At 43.3% G+C, this 22,699-nt stretch overlaps 1 protein-coding gene across 1 annotated transcript in view; it reads left to right on the forward strand.

Moving 5' to 3' along the window:
• Window positions 1-19,561: 19,561 nt before the first annotated feature.
• The window catches only part of LOC126470619 (transketolase), a 161,061-nt gene continuing 157,923 nt past the window's right edge, over window positions 19,562-22,699 (forward strand). The window contains exon 1 of the mRNA XM_050098577.1: window positions 19,562-19,748. Coding sequence (XP_049954534.1) covers window positions 19,642-19,748 — 107 coding nt within the window. The 5' untranslated portion in view covers window positions 19,562-19,641. The remainder of the gene's footprint in view (window positions 19,749-22,699) is intronic.

Here is a 22,699-nt window from a genome sequence, read left to right on the forward strand (position 1 = left end):
CAAGACATTTTTAATCAAGTAAGGGAACCTGGGCATCAACGTGGTGGCATTTTTCCGGTACCGTTAACAAATTTTTACGCACCTTCTCATTCTCTGAATCATTGAAAATCAATTTTTCAAGAGTTTTTATAGATTTATTTGCACAGTGTAGTACTACACACCATTTGTAATGCGTTTTCTGAAACTTAAATTCCAAAACAAGACATCACTGTGAATTAACTTTATGACAATATGAGCAATGAGCTAGCCAGTGACGTCACAGGCAACACATGACTCGAATGGAGAATTTTAGCGGTCTTTCAAATTATTTCCAATTTCATTTCGGTTTTTATAAAAGAATACTGAAATTCAACAATGAAAAAGCATGTTAAGAGCATAAAATGACATAATTAATCATTTAAGACTATTTCCAGAAAACAGAAAGATATCCTATTGAAATAAGTGGGGTGGCAGGTGTCCTGAAATACGAACTGCGAGGTGGCCAGTTAAAAACATTATGAATGCAACATTGCCATATACCTTGGCGTCTAATAATTTAAAATTAGAATTATTATCTTCAACTGCTCTGATCTCAGTTGCTTGTTGGCTGTTGTGAAGTGCAGCAGTGTTCGTGCCAGAACACAAATGTGTCTCCTGTGAAGGATTACAAAATGATTTCCTGACTTCAGTTCGGGAAGAATCAACTCCGAGACAGAACGCGTTAGCTGTCTACCTGGTAAATTCGCTTCAGTTGCTAACAAAGGTAAGGTTTATTATGTTGCGGCCGTTTGTACGTAAATACTGTATTATGACATTGACAATTCGCCTATAATATTTCAGCTTTTGTTATACTGAATAACTTCTAATACTGTGTACAATTATTATTTTGCTGTGGAGTTAGACACAGAAGACCACAAAAACGCAGGTAAACACAAAACGTGGGTTCGTACTACTACGCCTTCATCCAAAGTTGACGGCTTTTTTGCAGAATATTGTTCCAAACTTAGTGATTTGGCACATGCAGCTGAAGGCATCCTATCTTTTCACATTGTCAAACACGATTAATGTTTTAAATCAATAGACTGTACAGGAAAACTGCAGAGAGTGTTATCTACAGATTCAAATATAGCTAAACAAATGTCATGTGCTCGCACTAAAACAAAAGCCGTTATTAGTAAAGCATTGTTCTTCAAGAAAGACAAATCAAAAATTTCAAATCTTTGAAACAAAAAGAAATATTGAGGAAAAAGAAGGATGAAGATTATCATTACAAATGTGATATACTAGGAGGAGAAATAGCACATGTGTATGATGCAACAATTAAATATCTTAAGAAAAGGTTGGTTCAGTATCAGGAGTTTTAGTGTTTACATGAATGGGTTTAAAGAATTTTCGAACTGGGAAGATGTGGAACAAACAATTCTGTATCTAAGTGATAAGCTTAATATTAAAATGGGTTGTGTAAAGTGATTTTCATAAGTTTTTGACGGACCATGCTAATGTTAATGGTGGAGATCAGTTGCTGCCAAATGATATCTGGTGTAAATACAACGAAGCGCCAAAGAGATTGGTATAGGCATGCGTTTTCAAATACAGGCATAGGTAAACAAGCAGAATACGGTGCTGCGGTCGGTAACGCCTATATAAGACAAAAAGTGTCTGACTCAGTTGTTAGATCGGCTATTGCTGCTACAATGGCAGGTTATCAAGTTGTAAGTGAGTTTGAACATGGCTTTACAGTCTGCGCACGAGTGATAGGACACAGCACCTCCGAGGTAGCGATGAAGTGGGGATTTTCCTGTACAACCATTTCACGAGTGTACCGTGAATATCAGGAATCCGGTAAAACAACAAATCTCTGACATTGCTGCGACCCGAAAAAGATCGTGCAAGCACGGGACCAATGACGACTGAAGAGAATCGCTCGACGTGACAGAAGTGCAACCCTTCCGCAGATTTCTGCAGATTTCAATGCTGGGCCATCAACAAGTGTCAGTGTGCAAATCTTCAACGGAACATCATCGATATAGGCTTTCGGAGTCGAAGGCCCACTCGCGTATCTACATCTAAATGTACATGATTACTCTGCTATTCACAACAATGTGCCTTACAGAGGGTTCAATGATCCTCCTTCATGCAGTCCCTCTACCGCTCCACTCTCGAACGGCGCGCGGGAAAAACGAGCACTTAAATTTTTCTGTGCGACCCCTGCTTTCTCCTATTTTATCGTGATGATCATTTCTCCCTATGTAGGTGGGTGATAACAGAATGTTTTCGTAATCGGAGGACAAAACTGGTAATAGAAATTTCCTGAGAAGATCTCGTCACAACGAAAAACTCCTTTGTCTTAATTATTGCCACTCCAATTCACGTATCATGTCTGTGGCGCTATCTCCCCTATTCTGTGATAATGCAGGGCTATTACAAATGGTTGAAGCGATTTCATAAATTCATTGACATATGGTCACGACACACTACAGATACGTAGAAAAACTCATAGAGTTTTGTTCGGCTGAAGCCGCACTTCAGGCTTCTGCCGCCAGAGCGCTCGAGAGCACAGTGAGACAAAATGGCGACAGGAGCCGAGAAAGCGTATGTCGTGCTTGAAATGCACTCAATCAGCCAGTCATAGCAGTGCAACGACACTTCAGGACGAAGTTCAACAAAGATCCAGCAACTGCTAACTCCATTCGGCTATGGTATGCGCAGTTTAAAGCCTGTGGATGCCTCTGTAAGGGGAAATCAACGGGTCGGCCTGCAGTGAGCGAAGAAACGGTTGAACGCGTGCGGGCAAGTTTCACGCGTAGCCCGCGGAAGTCGACGAATAAAGCAAGCAGGGAGCTAAACGTACCACAGCCGACGGTTTGGAAAATATTACGGAAAAGGCTAAAGCAGAAGCCTTACCGTTTACAATTGCTACAAGCCCTGACACCCGATGACAAAGTCAAACGCTTTGAATTTTCGACGCGGTAGCAACAGCTCATGGAAGAGGATGCGTTCAGTGCGAAACTTGTTTTCAGTGATGAAGCAACATTTTTTCTTAATGGTGAAGTGAACAGACACAATGTGCGAATCTGGGCGGTAGAGAATCCTCACACATTCGTGCAGCAAATTCGCAATTCACCAAAGGTTAACGTGTTTTGTGCAATCTTACGGTTTAAAGTTTACGGCCCCTTTTTCTTCTGCGAAGAAAACGTTACGGGACACGTGTATCTGGACATGCTGGAAAATTGGCTCATGCCGCATCTGGAGACCAACAGTGCCGACTTCATCTTTCAACAGGATGGTGCTCCACCGCACTTCCATCATGATGTTCGGCATTTCTTAAACAGGAGATTGGAAAACCGATGGATCGGTCGTGGTGGAGATCGTGATCAGCAATTCATGTCATGGCCTCCACGCTCTCCCGACTTAACCCCATGCGATTTCTTTCTGTGGGGTTATGTGAAAGATTCAGTGTTTAAACTTCCTCTACCAAGAAACGTGCCAGAACTGCGAACTCGCATCAACGATGCTTTCAAACTCATTGATGGGGACATGCTGCGCCGAGTGTGGGAGGAACTTGATTATCGGCTTGATGTCTGCCGAATCACTAAAGGGGCACATATCGAACATTTGTGAATGCCTAAAAAAACTTTTTGAGTTTTTGTATGTGTGTGCAAAGCATTGTGAAAATATCTCAAATAATGAAGTTATTGTAGAGCTGTGAAATCGCTTCAATCATTTGTAATAACCCTGTACAAAACGAGCTGCCCTTCTTTGAACTTTTTCGATGTCATTCGTTAGTCCCACCATTCGTTAGTCCCACCTGATGTGGATCCCACACCGCACAGCAATATTCCAGGATAGGGCGGACAAGTGTGGTGTAAGCAGTCTATTTAGTAGACCTGTTGAACCTTCTAAGTGTTCTGCCAATGGATAGCAGTTTTTGGTTTGCTCTATCCACAACATTATCTATGTGATCGTCCCAATTTAGGTTATTTGTAATTGTAGTCCCTAAGTATGTAGTTGAATTTACAGCCTTCAGATTTGTGTGACTTACCATGTAATTGAAATTTAGCGGATTTCTCTTAGTACTCGTGCGAATAACTATACAGTTTTCTTTATTCAGGGTCGATTGCCACTTTTCACAACATACAGATATCTTATTAAATCATTTTGCAATTCGTTTTGGTCATCTGATGACTTTACAAGACGGTAAATGACAGCATTATCTGCAACCAGTCTAAGAGGGCTACTCAGATTGTCTCCTATATCGTTAATATAGATCAGGGAAAATAGAGGGCCTATAATACTTCCTTGGGGAACGCCGGATATTACTTCTGTTTCACTCGATGACTTTCCGTCTGTTATTATGACAGGAAATCAAGAATTCAGTCGCATAACAGAGGCGACCTTCCATAGGCACACAGTTTGGTTAGAAGACGCTTGTGAGGTACGATGTCAAAAGCCTTCTCGAAATGTAAAAATATGGAATCAATTTGACATCCCCTGTCGATAGCACTCATTACTTCATGATTATAAAGAGCTAGTTGTGTTTCACAAGAACGATCTTTTATGAATCCGTGCTGACTATATGTCAATAAACCGTTTTCTTCGAGGTAATTCATAATGTTCGAACACAGTATATGTTCCAAAACCCTACTGCAAATCGACGTTATGATATGGCCCTGTAATTCAGCGGATTACGCCTATTTTCCTTTTTGGGTATTGGTGTGGCTTGAGCAGTTTTCCAGTCTTTAGGTACGGATCTTTCTATGAGCGAGGAGCTGTGGTTGGTTGGTTGGTTTGGGGGGGGAGTAAAGGAGCTGTGTATAGTTGCTAAATATGGAACTATTGTATCAGCATACTCTGAATGGAACGTGACTGGTATACAATCTGGACCGGAGGCCTTGCCTTTATTAAGTGATTTAAGCTGCTTTGCTACACCGAGGATATCTACTTCTATGTTTCTCATCTTGGCAGTTGTTCTTGATTGGAATTCAGGAATATTTACTTCGTCTTCTTTAATGAAGGAGTTTCGGAAAACCCTGTTTAATAACTCTGCTTTACTGGCACTGCCATCAGTGACTTCACCGTTGTTATCCCGCTGTGAAGATATTGATTGCGCCTTGCCACTGGTGTGCTTTATGTATGACCAGAATCTCTTTGGGCTTTCTGCCAAATTCCGAGACAAGAGTTTCGTTGTGGAAATTATTGAAAGCTTCTCATATTGAAGCACGCGCTATCTTTCGAACTTCTGCAAAACTTTGTCAATTGGGGATTTTTGTATTCTTTTAAATTTGGCATGCTTTTTTCGTCGCCTCTGCAACAGCGATCTGATCCGTTTTGTGTACCACGTGGCATCAGTACCATCACTTATTAATTTATGTGGTATATATCTCTCAATTGCCGTCGATACTATCTCTTTCAAAGCATTCCATATCTTTTCTATGCTTACTTGATCATATTGGAAGGAGTGGAGACTGTCTCTTAAAAAGTCATTAAGAGTATTTTTATCAACTTTTTTAAACAGATGTACTTTGCGTTTCTTTTTGATGGTTGTGGGTGTTACGGTATTCAGCCTAGCAGCAACTACCTTGTGGTTGCTAATCCTTGTATCCTTGATGACTGCACAACACAAAGGTTTAAGACCCGCGTAGGCCCGTTAACAGCGACATTGGACTGTTGGTGACTAGAAATTTGTTGTCTGGTTGGACGAGTCTCGTTTCAAATTGTATGGAGCGGATGGACGTGTACCAGTATGGAGACAACCTCATGAATCCATGGACCCTGCATGTCATCAGGGGACTGTTCAAGTTGGTGGTGGTTCTATAATGGTATGGGGCGTGTCCAGTTGGAGTGATATGCGACTCCTGATACGTGTAGATGCGACTCTGACAGGTGACACGTACGTAAGCATCCTGTCTAACCACCTGCATCCTTTCATGTCCATTGTGCATTCCGGCGGACTTGGGCAATTATAGTGGGACAATGCGACACCCCAGAGATCCAGAATTGCTACAGAGTGGCTCCAGGAACTTTAAAAACTTCCGCTGGCCACTAAACTCCCCAGACATGAACATTATTGAGCATATCTGGGATGCCTTGTAACGTGCTGTTCAGAAGAGATCTCCACCTCCTCGTACTCGTACGGATTTATGGACAGCCCTGCAGGATTCATTGTGTCATTTTCTTCCAGCACTACTTCAGTCATTCTTGATGCAATAATTTCCAACAGCCGAATGTATTGCAGAAATTTATTTTATTTTATGAACTTCTATGTGCTACCAGTTACGGCATTACATTGATGCCATCTTCAGGCCCCTGTACAACGAGTAGAAGAAATGTAATATTATGAAAAATTTATAAAAATATAGAACATGCGTTAACAATTGACAGGTATCATGTTAACTATGTAAGTGGCTCAAAGAGATACATTGTATATCATTAAAACTACATGTAACATTAGGGCACATACGCTTCTGCCTATGTCATGCTGTTGTTAATAGTTTTCCCTGTTTTACTCAAATAACGCATGATATATAAACATATGTGTACGCTATTATTCATAAAACAGTAACACACTGCTGTAATAGGCCATGCAACACATCAGGTGTACTGCATACATTCGTATGTCCAGTGGAACAGTGGAAGATTTTTTAATAAAAATTAACTAATATAAATAACAATAAAATAAATTAAAATACAAGAAAATGTGACAACCATGTCAGATTACATAGTTACTTATGTGTGGTCTAGGTCGTATTATGAGCTGGCGCAATGTTAACGATAAAAAGCATAAAAGAGTTTGTATTAAAACCCAATTGCATTCCCAAAGTAAACCAATGCAATCGTACTATAAAATCATCAAACACCTGGTCATCGTAGACACTTCATTAGGACCCTTATGTAGGACAACCCCACATTGTGCTGATTGGATTAATGCAACGCCAGTAGCTGCCTCATGTAGTCATGGTTACAAAGAAGTTTCTCAGTATCTGTGTATCAAGAAATGTCTAACTCCCTACATGTAAGTCCTATACATTATGCAGGATTATACCAAGTGGAATCGATTGAACAAAAGGAAAGGAAGAAAAAGAGAAATACAGGAGGCCGCCTATATGTATGAAGATAAATCTAAAAATGAAATGTATACAATCCCTAAGACTTTCCGGGTGGGAAGGAGCGCCGGTCCCCGGCACGAATCCCGCGCCGGCCTGAGTGACCGAACGGTTCTAGGCGCTACAGTCTGCAACCGCGCGACCGCTACGGTCGCGGGTTCGAATCCCGCCTCGGGCATGGATGTGTGTGATGTCCTTAGGTTAGTTAGGTTTAAGTAGTTCTGAGTTCTAGGGGACTGATGACCACAGCAGTTAAGTCCGATAGTACTCAGAGCCAACTTTTTTTTGAACGAATCCGCCCGGCGGATTAGTGTTGAGGTCTGGTGAGCCGGCTAGTCTGTGGATGGTTTTTAGGCGGTTTTCCATCTGCCTCGGCGAATGCGGGCTGGTTCCCCTTATTCCGCCTCAGCTACACTATGTCGGTGATTGCTGCGCAAACAAGTTCTCCACGTACGCGTACACCACCATTACTCTACTACGCAAACATAGGGGCTACACTCGTCTGGTGTGTGACGTTCCCCGGGGGGGGGGGGGGGGGGTCCGCCGGGGGCCGAACCGCACAGTAACCCTGGGTTCGGTATGGGGCGGCGGAGCGGTGAAGTGGACTGCGATAGTCGTCGTGGGATTGTGGACCACTGCGGCTACGGCGAGGACGGAGCCTCTCTGTCGTTTCTAGGTCCCCGGTTAACATAACATCCCTAAGACTAAGGGTATAACGTATTACCATGTCAAATCATTCTGAGTTGGCATTAAGGGCTGGTGTAGTAGCGTATGAGATGACTATCCGGATCTTAAGTACATCATCCAGTGTCATCATATTCTGTCTAATGACCTTAATGAGTCAGAAACTATCTGCATGGGTCAAAATGTCACGGTACCTAAAAACTGGTCAAAGTATTTGACTAGTTAAAGTCAGACAATAACTTCAGACATTGGTCGAGTCGATGCCACGTCGTGTTGCGGCACTTCTGCGTGCTCGCGGGGCCGCTGTATGATAGGCTGTTGCTTGTTTCTCAGGGCTACTACAAATCACAGAGTTTTTCTTTGCTATTCCTAGTCACAGTGCTAATGTAGAAAGGAGTTTTTCACTAATAAACAGTCAGTGGACCAAAGATAGAAATAGACTCAGTGTTTGATCTGTTAGTGTACAGTATAGTTAAAAGGCTTTCTCTCGCGTGCAGTTTTATGATTATTTGTTGCGAAACAGGAAATTAGTTTCAGAAATTGGATCATCAAATAAATATCCGAGTATTTAAAAATGGTTCAAATGGCTCTGAGCACTATGGGACTTAACTGCTGAGGTCATCAGTCCCCTATAACTTAGAACTACTTAAACCTAACTAGCCTAAGGACATCACACACATCCATGCCCGAGGCAGGATTCGAACTCCGAGTACTTTCGAGACTAATGATATAGGTGAAGATGACTAGTTCCCTAATGATGATTTTTTATGGTTTGTATTAAAATCAGCCACAAATTAATATAACATTGCATGATTAATTAATCTGACATGAAATACTATCTATTATACAGGGTGAAGCGAAATTCGCGCACTCGGGCTTCGCAGCGCGACTCCTCATATGCCGGCGATAAAATAATGTATATCACAAAATTTCGTCCGGCTAGTACATCCGGCAGGAAAAGGACGTAAAAGGGTAGCAATCTGGCAACACTGTAACCACAGTACCAACCTCTGTCACTACAGCTTCGGAATGCTGTACAGTTGGTGCAGTGGAGAGAGTTTTGGGTTAGCATGCAGGAAGTCGATGGTTCCAACCTGGGTTGAAGCATATGTTTTATGTTTGGTAAATGTAGCCCAGGTGGTACGGTATCTGGCATCTTAATCGTCAACAGCGACTGCAGCGGGTCCTCTAGAAAACATTTGCACTTTTATACTACAAACGTAGAAATGGGAGATGGGACAGCTGTGAAATAAGCCCTTCATCTACTACTACATGCGAAACCTTCGTTCTTTGTACCCTCCTCCAATGGGCCTATAGATTAGTACCAACTATTATTCTTACGTCGTTCAAGTCCATCACATTTAGTTTGGGCCTTACGTTACCAGTAGGACTAGCAACGCGCTTTGCGAATGATGTCCAGACTCGGTTACTATTTGTTTGTGTTATCACCATGGTCTTACTAATTATGCCTTTCAACATTGAGTCTGATAACCACATGTTGTTTAGTATATATCTCAATGCATTATTATTATTATTATTATTATTATTATTATTATTATTACTCTATCGATGGTATTGTGGAAACATCACGTCTATTACCGTTAGGGAAACAGTGTAATTCGAAACCGAACGTTTCACAATTAGCGGCGTCGGGATGACTCATGCAGAACAACATCTGTCAGAGGGGTAATGCGTGTCAGGTGGAACAGCGCGGCCTGCCCGTGTGCAGAGCGGTTCTTGGCGCTTCAGTCTGGAACCGCGTGACCATTATGGTCGCAGGTTCGAATCCTGCCTCGGACACGGATGTGTGTGATGTCCTTAGGTTAGTTAGGTTTAAGTAGTTCTAAGTTCTAGGGGACTGAAGACCTCAGATGTTAAGTCTCATAGTGCTCAGAGCCATTTGAACCTTGTTGGAACAGCGCGCACTACATCCTTCTGAATCTGCTTAGTGTATTCATCTCTTGATGTCTCTCTATGATTTTTACCCTCCACGCTGCCCTCCAATACTAAATTGGTGATCCCTCGATGTCTCAGAACATGACCCACCAGCCGATCCCTTCTTCTAGTCAAGTTGTGCCACAAGCTACTCTTCTCCCCAATTCTATTCAATACCTCCTCATTAGTTATGTGATCTACCCATCTAATCTTCAGCATTCTTCTGTAGCACAACATTTCGAACGCTTCTATTCTGTTCTTGCCTAAACTATTTACCGTCTACGTTTCACTTCCATACATGGCTACACTCCATACAAATACTTTCAGAAACGACTTCCAGACATTTAAATCTATACTCGATGTTAACAAATTTTTCTTTTTCAGAAACTCTTTCCTTGCCATTGCCAGTCTACATTTTATATCCTCTTTACTTCGACCATCATCAGTTATTTTGCTCCCCAAATAGCAAAACTCCTTCACTACTTTAAGTGTCTCATTTCCTAATCTAATTCCCTCAGCATCGCCCGACTTAATTCGACTACATTCCATTATCCTCGTTTTGCTTTTGTTGATGTTCATCTTATACGCTCCTTTCAAGACACTGTCCATTCCATTCAACTGCTCTTCCAAGTCCCTTGCTGTCTCTGACAGAATTACAATGTCATCAGCGAACCTCAAAGTTTTTATTTCTTTTCCATGGATTTTAATACCTACTCGGAACTTTTCTCTTGTTTCCTTTATTGCTTGCTCAATATACAGATTGAATAACATCGGGAATAGGCTACAACCCTGTCTCACTCCCTTCCCAACCACTGCTTCCCTTTCATACCCCTCGACTCTTATAACTGCCATCTGGTTTCTGTACAAATTGTAAATATCCTTTCGCTCCCTGTATTTTACCCCTGCCACCTTCAGAATTTGAAAGAGAGTGTTCCAGTCAACGTTGTCAAAAGCTTTCTCTAAGTCTACAAATGCTAGAAACGTAGGTTTGCCTTTCCTTAATCTTTCTTCTAAGGTAAGTCGTAAGGTCAGTATTGCCTCACGTGTTCCAACATTTCTACGGAATCCAAACTGATCTTCCCCGAGGTCAGCTTCTACCAGTTTTTCCATTCGTCTGTAAAGAATTCGCGTTAGTATTTTGCAGCTGTGACTTATTAAACTGATAGTTGGGTAATTGTCACATCTGTCAACACCTGCTTTCTTTGGGATTGGAATTATTATATTCTTCTTGAAGTCTGAGGGTATTTCGCCTGTCTCATACATCTTATCACCAGATGAAAGAGTTTTGTCAGGCCTGGCTCTCCCAAGGCTGTCAGTAGTTCTAACGGAATGTTGACTACTCCGGGGGCCTTGTTTCGACGTAGGTCTTTCAGTGCTCTGTCAAACTCTTCACGCAGTATCATATCTCCCATTTCATCTTCGTCTACATCCTCTTCCATTTCCATAATATTGTCCTCAAGTACATCTCCCTTGTATAGATACTCTATATTCTCCTTCCACCTTTCTGCTTTCCCTTCTTTGCTTAGAACTGGGTTTCCATCTGAGCCCTTGATATTCATGAAAGTCGTTCTCTTATCTCCAAAGGTCTCTTTAATTTTCCTGTAGGCAGTATCTATCTTACTCCTAGTGAGATAGGCCTCTACATCCTTACATTTGTCCTCTAGCCATCCCTGCTTAGCCATTTTGCACTTCCTGTCGATCTCATTTTTGAGACGTTTGTATTCCTTTTTGCCTGCTTCATTTACTGCATTTTTATATTTTCTTCTTTCATCAATTAAATTCAATATTTATTCTGTTACCCAAGGATTTCTACTAGCCCTCATCTTTTTACCTACTTGACCGTCTGCTGCCTTCACTACTTCATCCCTCAGAGCTACCCATTCTTCTACTGTGTTTCTTTCCCCATTCCTGTTAATTGTTCCCTTATGCTCTCCCTGAAACTCTGTACAACCTCTGGTTCTTTCAGTTTATCCAGGTCCCATCTCCTTAAATTCCCACCTTTTTGCAGTTACTTCAGTTTTAATCTACAGTTCAGATTGTGGTCAGTGTCCACATCTGCCCCTGGAAATGTCTTACAATTTAAAACCTGGTTCCTAAATCTCTGTCTTACCATTATATAATCTATCTGATACCTTTTAGTATCTCCAGGGTTCTTCCATGTATACAACCTTCTTTCATGATTCTTGAACCAAGTGTTAGCTATGATTAAGTTATGCTCTGCACAAAATTCTACCAGGCGGCTTCCTCTTTCATTTCTTAGTCCCAATCCATATTCACCTACTATGTTTCCTTCTCTCCCTTTTCCTACTCTCGAATTCCAGTCACCCATGACTATTAAATTTTCGTCTCCCTTCACTACCTTATTATATATGATCGTTAATGTGTTGCACGAGCATGGGCTGCACCCCTATCATTATGCTTTCACGCAATGCTGTAGATCGCCATCAGTAGATGCAATTCTGTGAATGGTTCCAACAACAGGAATCCAACGATGACTACATGAACACCGTAATATGATCGGATGAAGCAGCATTCACTTGTGAGGGTGTCTTCAATATGTACGATGCCCACCGTCGGTGTGAGGTTAACCCGCACGTCACCCGCGACTTTGGATGTAAAGTTCGCTTTGGTATCAACGTCTGGGCTGGAATACCGAGCTTCAGATGTTTAGGATCCTACTTGTTGCCTGACCGGTTGACTGTACGAAGATCTCATGCATTTCTCTCAAAATATCTGCCTGATGCGCTGGAAGATGTTCCATTACATGTTCGGCAGAGGATATGGTTTCAACATGATGGTGCACCTCCACAGTCTGGAATTAGTGTGCGACAGTATTTGGACAGAACATTTCCAGGGAAATGACTCTGACGTGGAGGTCCAGTTGTATGGCCACCGCGTTCACCTGACCTAAATTCCCTGGATTTCTTCCTGTGGGGACACCTGAAGAAGCACGTGTACTCTACTCCGCCTACGAATGTGGAAGAATTGGTAGAGACTGTTCATGCTGCTCTTCTTACTGTGGACGCAGCTTTGATGTGAAGGGTCCAGAGCTGTATGATACGGTGGAGTGTGCCATGTTTAGACGTGCAGGGAGGTCGCTTTGAGCATCTGTTGTTCTGAGGACAACGAATTCTGTTGTGAAGGTCATGAGGCCATTAATATAGACATGATTGTTGTCACTGGTTGCTAATGTGCGACGTCTGAGCGATCATATTACATGTAGTATAAATAACAAGTAGATGTTGTTGTTGTGCTGTGCTATCATCTTTATTATCTAGAAATTGATCTTACTTGTCTAACCACGTATTTGTTGTGTTTGGTGTTACAAAATGTTGTAAATTTAGGATACCTGTGACCTAATAAACGGTGTATATTACAGTATGAAATGTCAGAATGAAATTGTTGTTGTTGTGGTCGTCAGTCTTGAGACTGGTTTGATGCAGCTCTCCATGCTACTCTATCCTGTGCCAGCTTCTTCATCTCCCAGTACCTACTGCAACCTACATCCTTCTGAATCTGCTTAGTGTATTCATCTCTTGGTCTCCCTCTACGATTTTTACCCTCCACGGTGCCCTCCAATGGTAAATTTGTGATCCCTTGATGCCTCAAAACATGTCCTACCAACCGATCCCTTCTTCTAGTCAAGTTGTGCCACAAACTTCTCTTCTCCCCAATCCTATTCAATACCTCCTCATTAGTTACGTGATCTACCCACCTTATCTTCAGCATTCTTCTGTAGCACCACATTTCGAAAGCTTCTATTCTCTTCTTGTCCAAACTAGTTATCGTCCATGTTTCACTTCCATACATGGCTACATTCCATACAAATACTTTCAGAAACGACTTCCTGACACTTAAATGTATACTCGATGTTAGCACATTTCTCTTCTTGAGAAACGCTGTCCTTGCCATTGCCAGTCTACATTTTATATCCTCTATACTTCGACCATCATCAGTTATTTTACTCCCTAAATAGCAAAACTCCTTCACTACTTTAAGTGTCTCATTTCCTAATCTAATTCCCTCAGCATCACCCGACTTAATTCGACTACATTCCATTATCCTCGTTTTGCTTTTGTTGATGTTCATCTTATATCCTCCTTTCAAGACACTGTCCATTCCGTTCAACTGCTCTTCCAAGTCCTTTGCTGTATCTGACAGAATTACAATGTCATCGGCGAACCTCAAAGTTTTTACTTCTTCTCCATGAATTTTAATACCTACTCCGAATTTTTCTTTTGTTTCCTTTACTGCTTGCTCAATATACAGATTGAATAACATAGGGGAGAGGCTACAACCCTGTCTCACTCCTTTCCCAACCACTGCTTCCCTTTCATGCCCCTCGACTCTTATAACTGCCATCTGGTTTCTGTAGAAATTGTAAATAGCCTTTCGCTCCCTGTATGAAATTAGCAAATAAAAAAAAAGAAACGCCCCAAGCCAGGAACGAACCTTGGACTTCCTGCATGCTAACCCAAACTTCTATCCACTTTTTTTTCAATCTCATTTTGTTCGTCTTCGTTCTTTGTATCTGCTCGGGGTGGACGTCGCAAGACACTCGTTTCAGTTCGCCGTTGATCCATTAACTCAGTTTTTTTTATTACAGAGGGCAGCTAACCCTCTGACCGAACACGCTGAGTTACCGTGCCGGCTTCCACTAGACCAACTTCTTTGCATGACTAATTTGTGCTGACAGAGGTAGTTACCATACATGTGGTTAGAGTGTTGCCAGATTGCCAGTCTTTAACGTTCTTTTCCTGCCAGATGTACTCGCCAGACGAAATTTATTGAGAGACATTTTTTATCGCTGGCATCTGAGGAGTCCCGTTGCGAAGCCCGAGTGCGCGAATTTCGCTTTACCCTGTATATGATTCAGTTGCAAATCATACAAATGGTTCAAATGGCTCTGAGCACTATGGGACTTAACATCTGAGGTCATCAGTCTTCTAGAACTTAGAACTACGTAGACCTAACTTACCTAAGGACACCACACACATCCATGCCCGAGGCAGAATCGAACCTGCGACCGTAGCGGTCGCGCGGTTCCAGACTGTAGCGCCTAGAACCGCTCGGCCACCGCGGCCGGCTGCAAATCATACAGTACAGTACACGTAGTACAAATATTTTCATGATATAAGAGTGTAGTTGTAAATACTACAATTTATCATGTCGCTACTTAGGTATAAATGTCGAGTAACGTATAACACTTTTGCACATTTTTGTATGAATCGAGAAATGTCCTCTTTTATGAAGACTGTCATTTTGTAACGCTAGGACGGCCATCGACATAGACTAGACGGCATTGCCAAAGCAATCGGCAAGCTGAAAGAACATCTGAGGGAAAGCAATTTTCTAATGATGTGGACGGTCTCATAGCGGTTCTCGAATAGCTCCATGACGAAGGAGCGGATTTCTGCTGCCGAGGAAATAACGATTGGTAGAAAGTTTCGACTGTTGTTTACCGAGACTTGGTGTCTATGCTGGAAAATAGTGTCATGTATCCGTATCCCTTTGAAGTGTAGCGCAGCATTCAGTAAAACAGTGGTTGAATTACATTATTAGGAATTTCGAATTAACTGGCGATTTGGAAATTGCTCCTGGGAGATTGCGGCACAAATTGTAGAAGAAGTTACTGTTGCCATGGCTGAAAATGCTGGACGCAATTTGCAGTCTTTAAGCAGTGCAAGAGCTGTGTCATGACACCTGAACATTCCATCTTCCACCATTCGAAAATTGCTACTGACGAAAGTGGATTCTCTATGGCGGTTCCTGGCTGCTTTGGATGCGAGCAGTCGTCACACTGGGCGACGTTTAGTTCACAGTATTAAATATTGCGTAGCTTAATTATTGTACTGTATTGTCCATTGTGTAAAGTGTAATTTCAACATAACCAAACAAGTCTGATACGCAACATTCTATGCAAGCGATTGTATATTTGCTTATAATTTTTGGTAACTAAGAACTAATGTCCCTTTCAGAAGCTAGTCAGTTGTTTCCTGAAGAGGGCCTAAAAAGACGAAAAGTAATTTGAAGTGAACAAAAATCAGTAGAACAGAAACAGCGGACTTGTTATTCAACCTTAAATATGGAACTGTTCTATCAAGAAGTAACGGAACAATCCATAAATAAGCCAAAGAACATTTATTATGCTGATTCTTTTAAATATAAATAAATACAGAGCTTGTGCTTATTCCGTCAGTTCCCACCTGATGCAAGCTCTTTCTCTCAGGTGGGCCTTGTGAGCTCTTCGGCAGTTTCCTACCGGTCATATTTCTTTCCTTTTGTCATTTGTGCTGCGGATCTCTTGGATCCCACAAGGGCCAGTGATATCTATATTCTTCTAACACCAACATCACATTGTCTTCGGACACTTCATCGCTCACGCAGCTCTTGTCAACAACAAAAGTTGTTCACAGTGCTACTAGTGCAGAAGTGGAGAGGGCGTGAACTTCGTTTGATGATTCGCTAAAAACGCCAACAACCAGCGGATCACGACCGAGCATCATCGAATGCGGACCAAACATTACCGAACGCAGTTGGCTCGCGATCCCTTGCCGTTTATACCAGAGATAAGGACGGTTGAGATAATTTGGGAATAAAAGAGCAGTATTTTTTAGTTTAATAACTTATCGCTTATTACTATCACACAATTTTCCCGTCAGTTCTTCATGTTAGCAATGTGACCTTTTAGAATGATTCTATTGTACACTCCTGGAAATTGAAATAAGAACACCGTGAATTCATTGTCCCAGGAAGGGGAAACTTTATTGACACATTCCTGGGGTCAGATACATCACATGATCACACTGACAGAACCACAGGCACATAGACACAGGCAACAGAGCATGCACAATGTCGGCACTAGTACAGTGTATATCCACCTTTCGCAGCAATGCAGGCTGCTATTCTCCCATGGAGACGATCGTAGAGATGCTGGATGTAGTCCTGTGGAACGGCTTGCCATGCCATTTCCACCTGGCGCCTCAGTTGGACCAGCGTTCGTGCTGGACGTGCAGACCGCGTGAGACGACGCTTCATCCAGTCCCAAACATGCTCAATGGGGGACAGATCCGGAGATCTTGCTGGCCAGGGTAGTTGACTTACACCTTCTAGAGCACGTTGGGTGGCACGGGATACATGCGGACGTGCATTGTCCTGTTGAAACAGCAAGTTCCCTTGCCGGTCTAGGAATGGTAGAACGATGGGTTCGATGACGGTTTGGATGTACCGTGCACTATTCAGTGTCCCCTCAACGATCACCAGTGGTGTACGGCCAGTGTAGGAGATCGCTCCCCACACCATGATGCCGGGTGTTGGCCCTGTGTGCCTCGGTCGTATGCAGTCCTGATTGTGGCGCTCACCTGCACGGTGCCAAACAAGCATACGACCATCATTGGCACCAAGGCAGAAGCGACTCTCATCGCTGAAGACGACACGTCTCCATTCGTCCCTCCATTCACGCCTGTCGCGACACCACTGGAGGCGGGCTGCACGATGTTGGGGCGTGAGCGGAAGACGGCCTAACGGTGTGCGGGACCGTAGCCCAGCTTCATGGAGACGGTTGCGAATGGTCCTCGCCGATACCCCAGGAGCAACAGTGTCCCTAATTTGCTGGGAAGTGGCGATGCGGTCCCCTACGGCACTGCGTAGGATCCTACGGTCTTGGCGTGCATCCGTGCGTCGCTGCGGTCCGGTCCCAGGTCGACGGGCACGTGCACCTTCCGCCGACCACTGGCGACAACATCGATGTACTGTGGAGACCTCACGCCCCACGTGTTGAGCAATTTGGCGGTACGTCCACCCGGCCTCCCGCATGCCCACTACACGCCCTCGCTCAAAGTCCGTCAACTGCACATACGGTTCACGTCCACGCTGTCGCGGCATGCTACCAGTGTTAAAGACTGCGATGGAGCTCCGTATGCCACGGCAAACTGGCTGACACTGACGGCGGCGGTGCACAAATGCTGCGCAGCTAGCGCCATTCGACGGCCAACACCGCGGTTCCTGGTGTGTCCGCTGTGCCGTGCGTGTGATCATTGCTTGTACAGCCCTCTCGCAGTGTCCGGAGCAAGTATGGTGGGTCTGACACACCGGTGTCAATGTGTTCTTTTTTCCATTTCCAGGAGTGTATTTTCAAGTATGATTACCCATTATTATCATCATAATATCGATGTGTTGAACAATACCCAATTTACCCCATGGACGGGGAAATTTGGGTATAAAGTGTACTATTCAAGTAAAACATGCTTTAATGTCCTATTGTGCTATAGTTACCCCAAACAAGAGTAGACCAATGAAACCCACGACAAAGCGGAAATGTCTAAGTTTCCAAAAACATTAATAAGAAATCAATAATGTGAGTTACATGACGAGATTAACAGATAATTGTGATTCATGCCATTCAAGTTAATATGAAATATCTCCCATGAAAATGAGGTGCAAAAAACACTTCAACTATTTGTCCTGAATCAATCCTTTCTATGTCATCCATCTTCGTGAAAATGTAGCAATGACCATCCTCCTTGCATCTGGATAAAAACTTCACTCAATACTGGTTTCTCTTGTCTGGAGCGTGTTCTGTTGCCTATCCCCTATACTCCAGCACTATCTTAGCACATTCATTTTGGTAATGTACTGAAACCCATGATCCTATTATTTGTTTTTGAATTTGAGTTAATTCTTGTGTTAGAACCAAGGATTTCTTAATCGTCTTCAGTTTCATTACGTTTGTCACTAGGTTCAAAATGGCTCTGAGCACTATGGGACTCAACATCTTAGGTCATCAGTCCCCTAGAACTTAGAACTACTTAAACCTAACTAACCTAACGACATCACACACATCCATGCCCGAGGCAGGATTCGAACCTGCGACCGTAGCGACCGCGCGGTTCCAGACTGTAGCGCCTAGAACCGCATGGCCACACCGGCCAGCTTTTCGGCACTAGGTCTAGAAAGAACGCCTTAGTATTTTCATGTGAAATGTTGAATTTTTTTGCAGCAGTATACACTGACATTCCCTTTTTTACTGCTTCTCTGGCCTTCTGAAGATCATTTGAGTCGTACATGGTTTATTCTTTTCTTAATATGCACGAGGCATTATCTGCAAAGGAAAACTAAGACCGTTGTCCACGCGAACATACAATTATACCCAAATTACACCACATTCATAAACTGTAATTTACTAACAAACTATTAGTGACATATTTCTAATTTTATTAAAATTATGTTTAAAACATGTGTAATGTATACGTATTTGAATTTGGTTACTGTATGACAGTTGAGTTCGCAACAGCGCCTCTTCAACTACAACTGCACGTCTTCGTTGCGTTGATAAGAAAAACAAACATTTATTTCAAAATGGCTGTATCACTGTAGCCAACATGTTATTAACGCCATATTATTGTCACCTGCGAGATGTAAAATATATATTAAATTTGAATATGTAGAAAATTAGGTTAAGAATTATGAAAAATTTATTTACACGCAGATTACCCCATTATACTCAAATTACCCCAACCGTTCCTCGTTCGTTGATGCTCTGCTGTAAACCAGCCAAACTGTTTGTTCCTAGGTATCTGTTGTGCTCGAGAGAAGAAACGCGTCTGGGATGTAAGTTACATATTATATAGCAACAATGAAAAGGCGTTTGAAGCCATAAAATAACATTTCCCCTTAGTCACACTGTTCTACAGGAGAGATCTTTCAGTTATATCAATACATCTTGATTCGGCATACGACTGTGCCGGTACACGTCTCCAGCACGCAGCTACGGTATTATTTGCAGCACGCGGCACTGGCAGGCGCGCGCTCTATCGGCCGCCGACAGCGCCGCTACGGCTGCTGCGGACAGTGGCGGTACCGGCCTGTCGGCTTCTGCGTGTCCACCGGTACACCGCTCGTGTGTTCAGCGCCCGCCTTCCGACTCAACAGCAGGGAAATAATGGCCACCTACCACAAGCCTGAAGCGCGCACTGTGCAAGAGCTCAAAGACATTGCTAACAAATTACGCATTCACTCAATTACCTCCACAAATGCATCCAAATCAGGGTAAGTACTTTTCTCCATGTACTTTTGCGTAGGTGCTTATCAGGTGGGGAAGCGGGAGCGCGCAGCACTGTAAATTAACAGCTTAAGCCTAGTCGTTGCATTGTAAATAATTTCACAGCGAAACATTTTTCATATAATTGTATCTTTTTATCGACGGTCAGCAAGATAGCTGCAGTACCTTTTCACCATTAACACTGTTGATGCTGATTGCGGTATTGTGGTGTCGACAGCTAACAATAAAACGCCCTGCGACGATTGTCTGTGCTACTCCAAGGAGGAAACCGAGATTCCTTCGAGTGCACAGTGGCAGTGAAACTGCTGGCAGTTTGCTACATGTGATGACTGCCGGAGTGATTGGCGGTGATCCGACTGCGTCTGTGTGGTAGCACTGCTTCGTTTCGTTCTCTACTTGACACTGTGCAGCTGCTTAAGTTATTAGTGTGATAGACATGCTCAGAGTAGATGAACGTCCGTACTGTTCCTTGCAACTCGCAGAACATCTGATAGATCCGGCAAGCCTTATTATGTCTCATCCGTTGAAGGGTACATGGTGAGCAGTTCTTGTAGGGAAATATACTACTGTATGTCTGCAGAAGATGACCCAGCAATAACAGCCGCATTTGACGGCGACGCGCGATGTTAACGCGAACGTGCTTCGAGTTCGAGTGAGTGTTGAAATGCGCGCGGCGTTTATTTACTTACGTCACCTGTCCTTGAACTCAAAAGTATTTCCCGCTTCATTGCCTTGTTAATCTGTATAACAGACGCTCAAATCCAATAGACGACGAGATACCCATTTACCAAGTGAGGAAGCTTAGCGGTTAAGGCACTGAACTCTCATTACAGACGACTGGGGACCAAACTGGGACTTCCTAGTTTCCTCAAAGCACTCGCTTGAACAGTAGCAACGGAATACCTACCTAGACGTCTCTTTATCACCTTGTCGACTCTGAAGTCATTTTTCGTGTTAGAAACAACAAAAATCATTTCTACTTCTTTAGCCGGCCGGAGTGGCCGAGCGGTTCTAGGCGCTTCAGTCTGGAACCGCGCGACCGCTACGGTCGCAGGTTCGAATCCTGCCTCGGGCATGGATGTGTGTGATGTCCTTAGGTTAGTTAGGTTTAAGTAGTTCTAGGGGACTGATGACCTCAGAAGTTATGTCGCATAGTGCTCAGAGCCATTTTTTCTACTTCTTTTGCATTTATTCCCAATCACGGCACTTATGTGCTAGGCACTGCACAGTGCGAGGCAAATATTAGCGAATTTCTGTGCTCTACCTTCTTATCTTGTTTACATATTCCCTACGCAACAGGTTCGCGACAAGAACGTCTTTTCCCCACAAATTCCCATGTAAGTGTCCCGAGCACGACTTTCACAAAAATGGCTCTGAGCACTGTGGGACTTAACTTCTGAGGTCATCAGTCCCCTAGAACTTGGAACTACTTAAACCTAACTAACCTAAGGACATCACACACATCCATGCCCGAGGCAGGATTTGAACCTGCGACCGTAGCGGTTGCGCGGTTCCAGACTGTAGCGCCTAGAACCGCCGGTCACCCCTCCGGCCGACTTTTACACATCAGTATGGACAGCACCGACTATCTTAACAGTACGCCTATTACTTCGTTCGGTTTCTGTTACCATGATTACCCGGTAAGGACTCCAAACATTGGAACTGATCGCAGTAGCATCTTTATGCGGTTTCGTTTACTGATGCACCGTACTTCCCAGAACCTTTCTAGCACTCTGTGGTATACAGATCTTTTCGTTCACGGCGTTGCAGTTTTCACCAGTGTTCGCAGTAAAATGACAGTCTTCGGTTTGCTGTTCGTACGTCAGAGTGAGCGGGTCAACTGCAGATCTTTGATCTTGAAACGCGTACCGTATAGGTTTTGCGGATAGGCGTCTGGCTTTATCTAGTAAAATATACACGGTGTTTAAAAAAACTTCCTCGTAGTCCCACAGAAGGTCTTGTTGGTCAAAACCCGAAGAAGAGTTCATTTAGTGATATGTCCGGAAACCCGATGCCTGTTCAGATATGGGCTAATCTGTTCTTTCATTCCCATCTGTGTGTTATGCAGAAGTAGACACTATAGGCAGTGCTGTATGCAGTTACCACGCATCGTAACGCATCCTTCAGCCCTTTTCGCAGTGAATCACGCACTCTTTTTGCGACATACGCTCCTGTAACGTCTGCACATAGACGATGGGTTGGGCATACATCAATGCCTTTAAATATCCCCACAGCCAGAAATCCAACAGATTCAGGTCTCCTGAACGGGGTGGCCATGCTACCAGAATTGGCAGTGGTGTATGCCCAACCCATCGACAATGTGCTGGGTTTACAGGAGCATGTGAAGCAAACCGAATGTTGCTATGTGTATTTGTAAGAGCACGTCATTCACTGCGAGGTATGGCAGAAGGGTGTGTGAGGGTGCGTGGTAACCACACACAACACTGTCTATAGTTCTCTTTCTACGTAACAGACAGATGGGACAAGAAGAGAGGTTGGCCCATATCTCAAAGCTATTGGTTTCCGGACATACCATTATGCTAACTTTTCTTTTTGTTTTAATCAGTACTACTTCTTCGAAGAATGTGTGACACTTTAAACATACTGTGTACCTTAGACTTCCTGCCAAGTGAAGCGAACATGGATTCTTTAACCACCACCACCACTATCATCGTCGTCACCATCTATTCCACGAGTTGGATCTGTCGGCCTATTTTCGTCCATTAGCTCTTCTAAAACGTCTTTCGTCTATACTAAATGGACTGGCGCGATCCTAAGACACTGGACTCACATTCGGGAAAACACGATTTCAGGTCCCCGCCTGGCCATCCACATTTACGCAGTCACTTAAAGGCAAATGACGAGGTGGCTCCTTTGAAAAGGACACGAACGATTTCCTATCGCAAACGGAATTTGTGTTCCTTCACTGATAATTTCG

The sequence above is a fragment of the Schistocerca serialis genome, chromosome 3 (assembly GCF_023864345.2).
Source record: "Schistocerca serialis cubense isolate TAMUIC-IGC-003099 chromosome 3, iqSchSeri2.2, whole genome shotgun sequence".
Taxonomy (NCBI): domain Eukaryota; kingdom Metazoa; phylum Arthropoda; class Insecta; order Orthoptera; family Acrididae; genus Schistocerca; species Schistocerca serialis.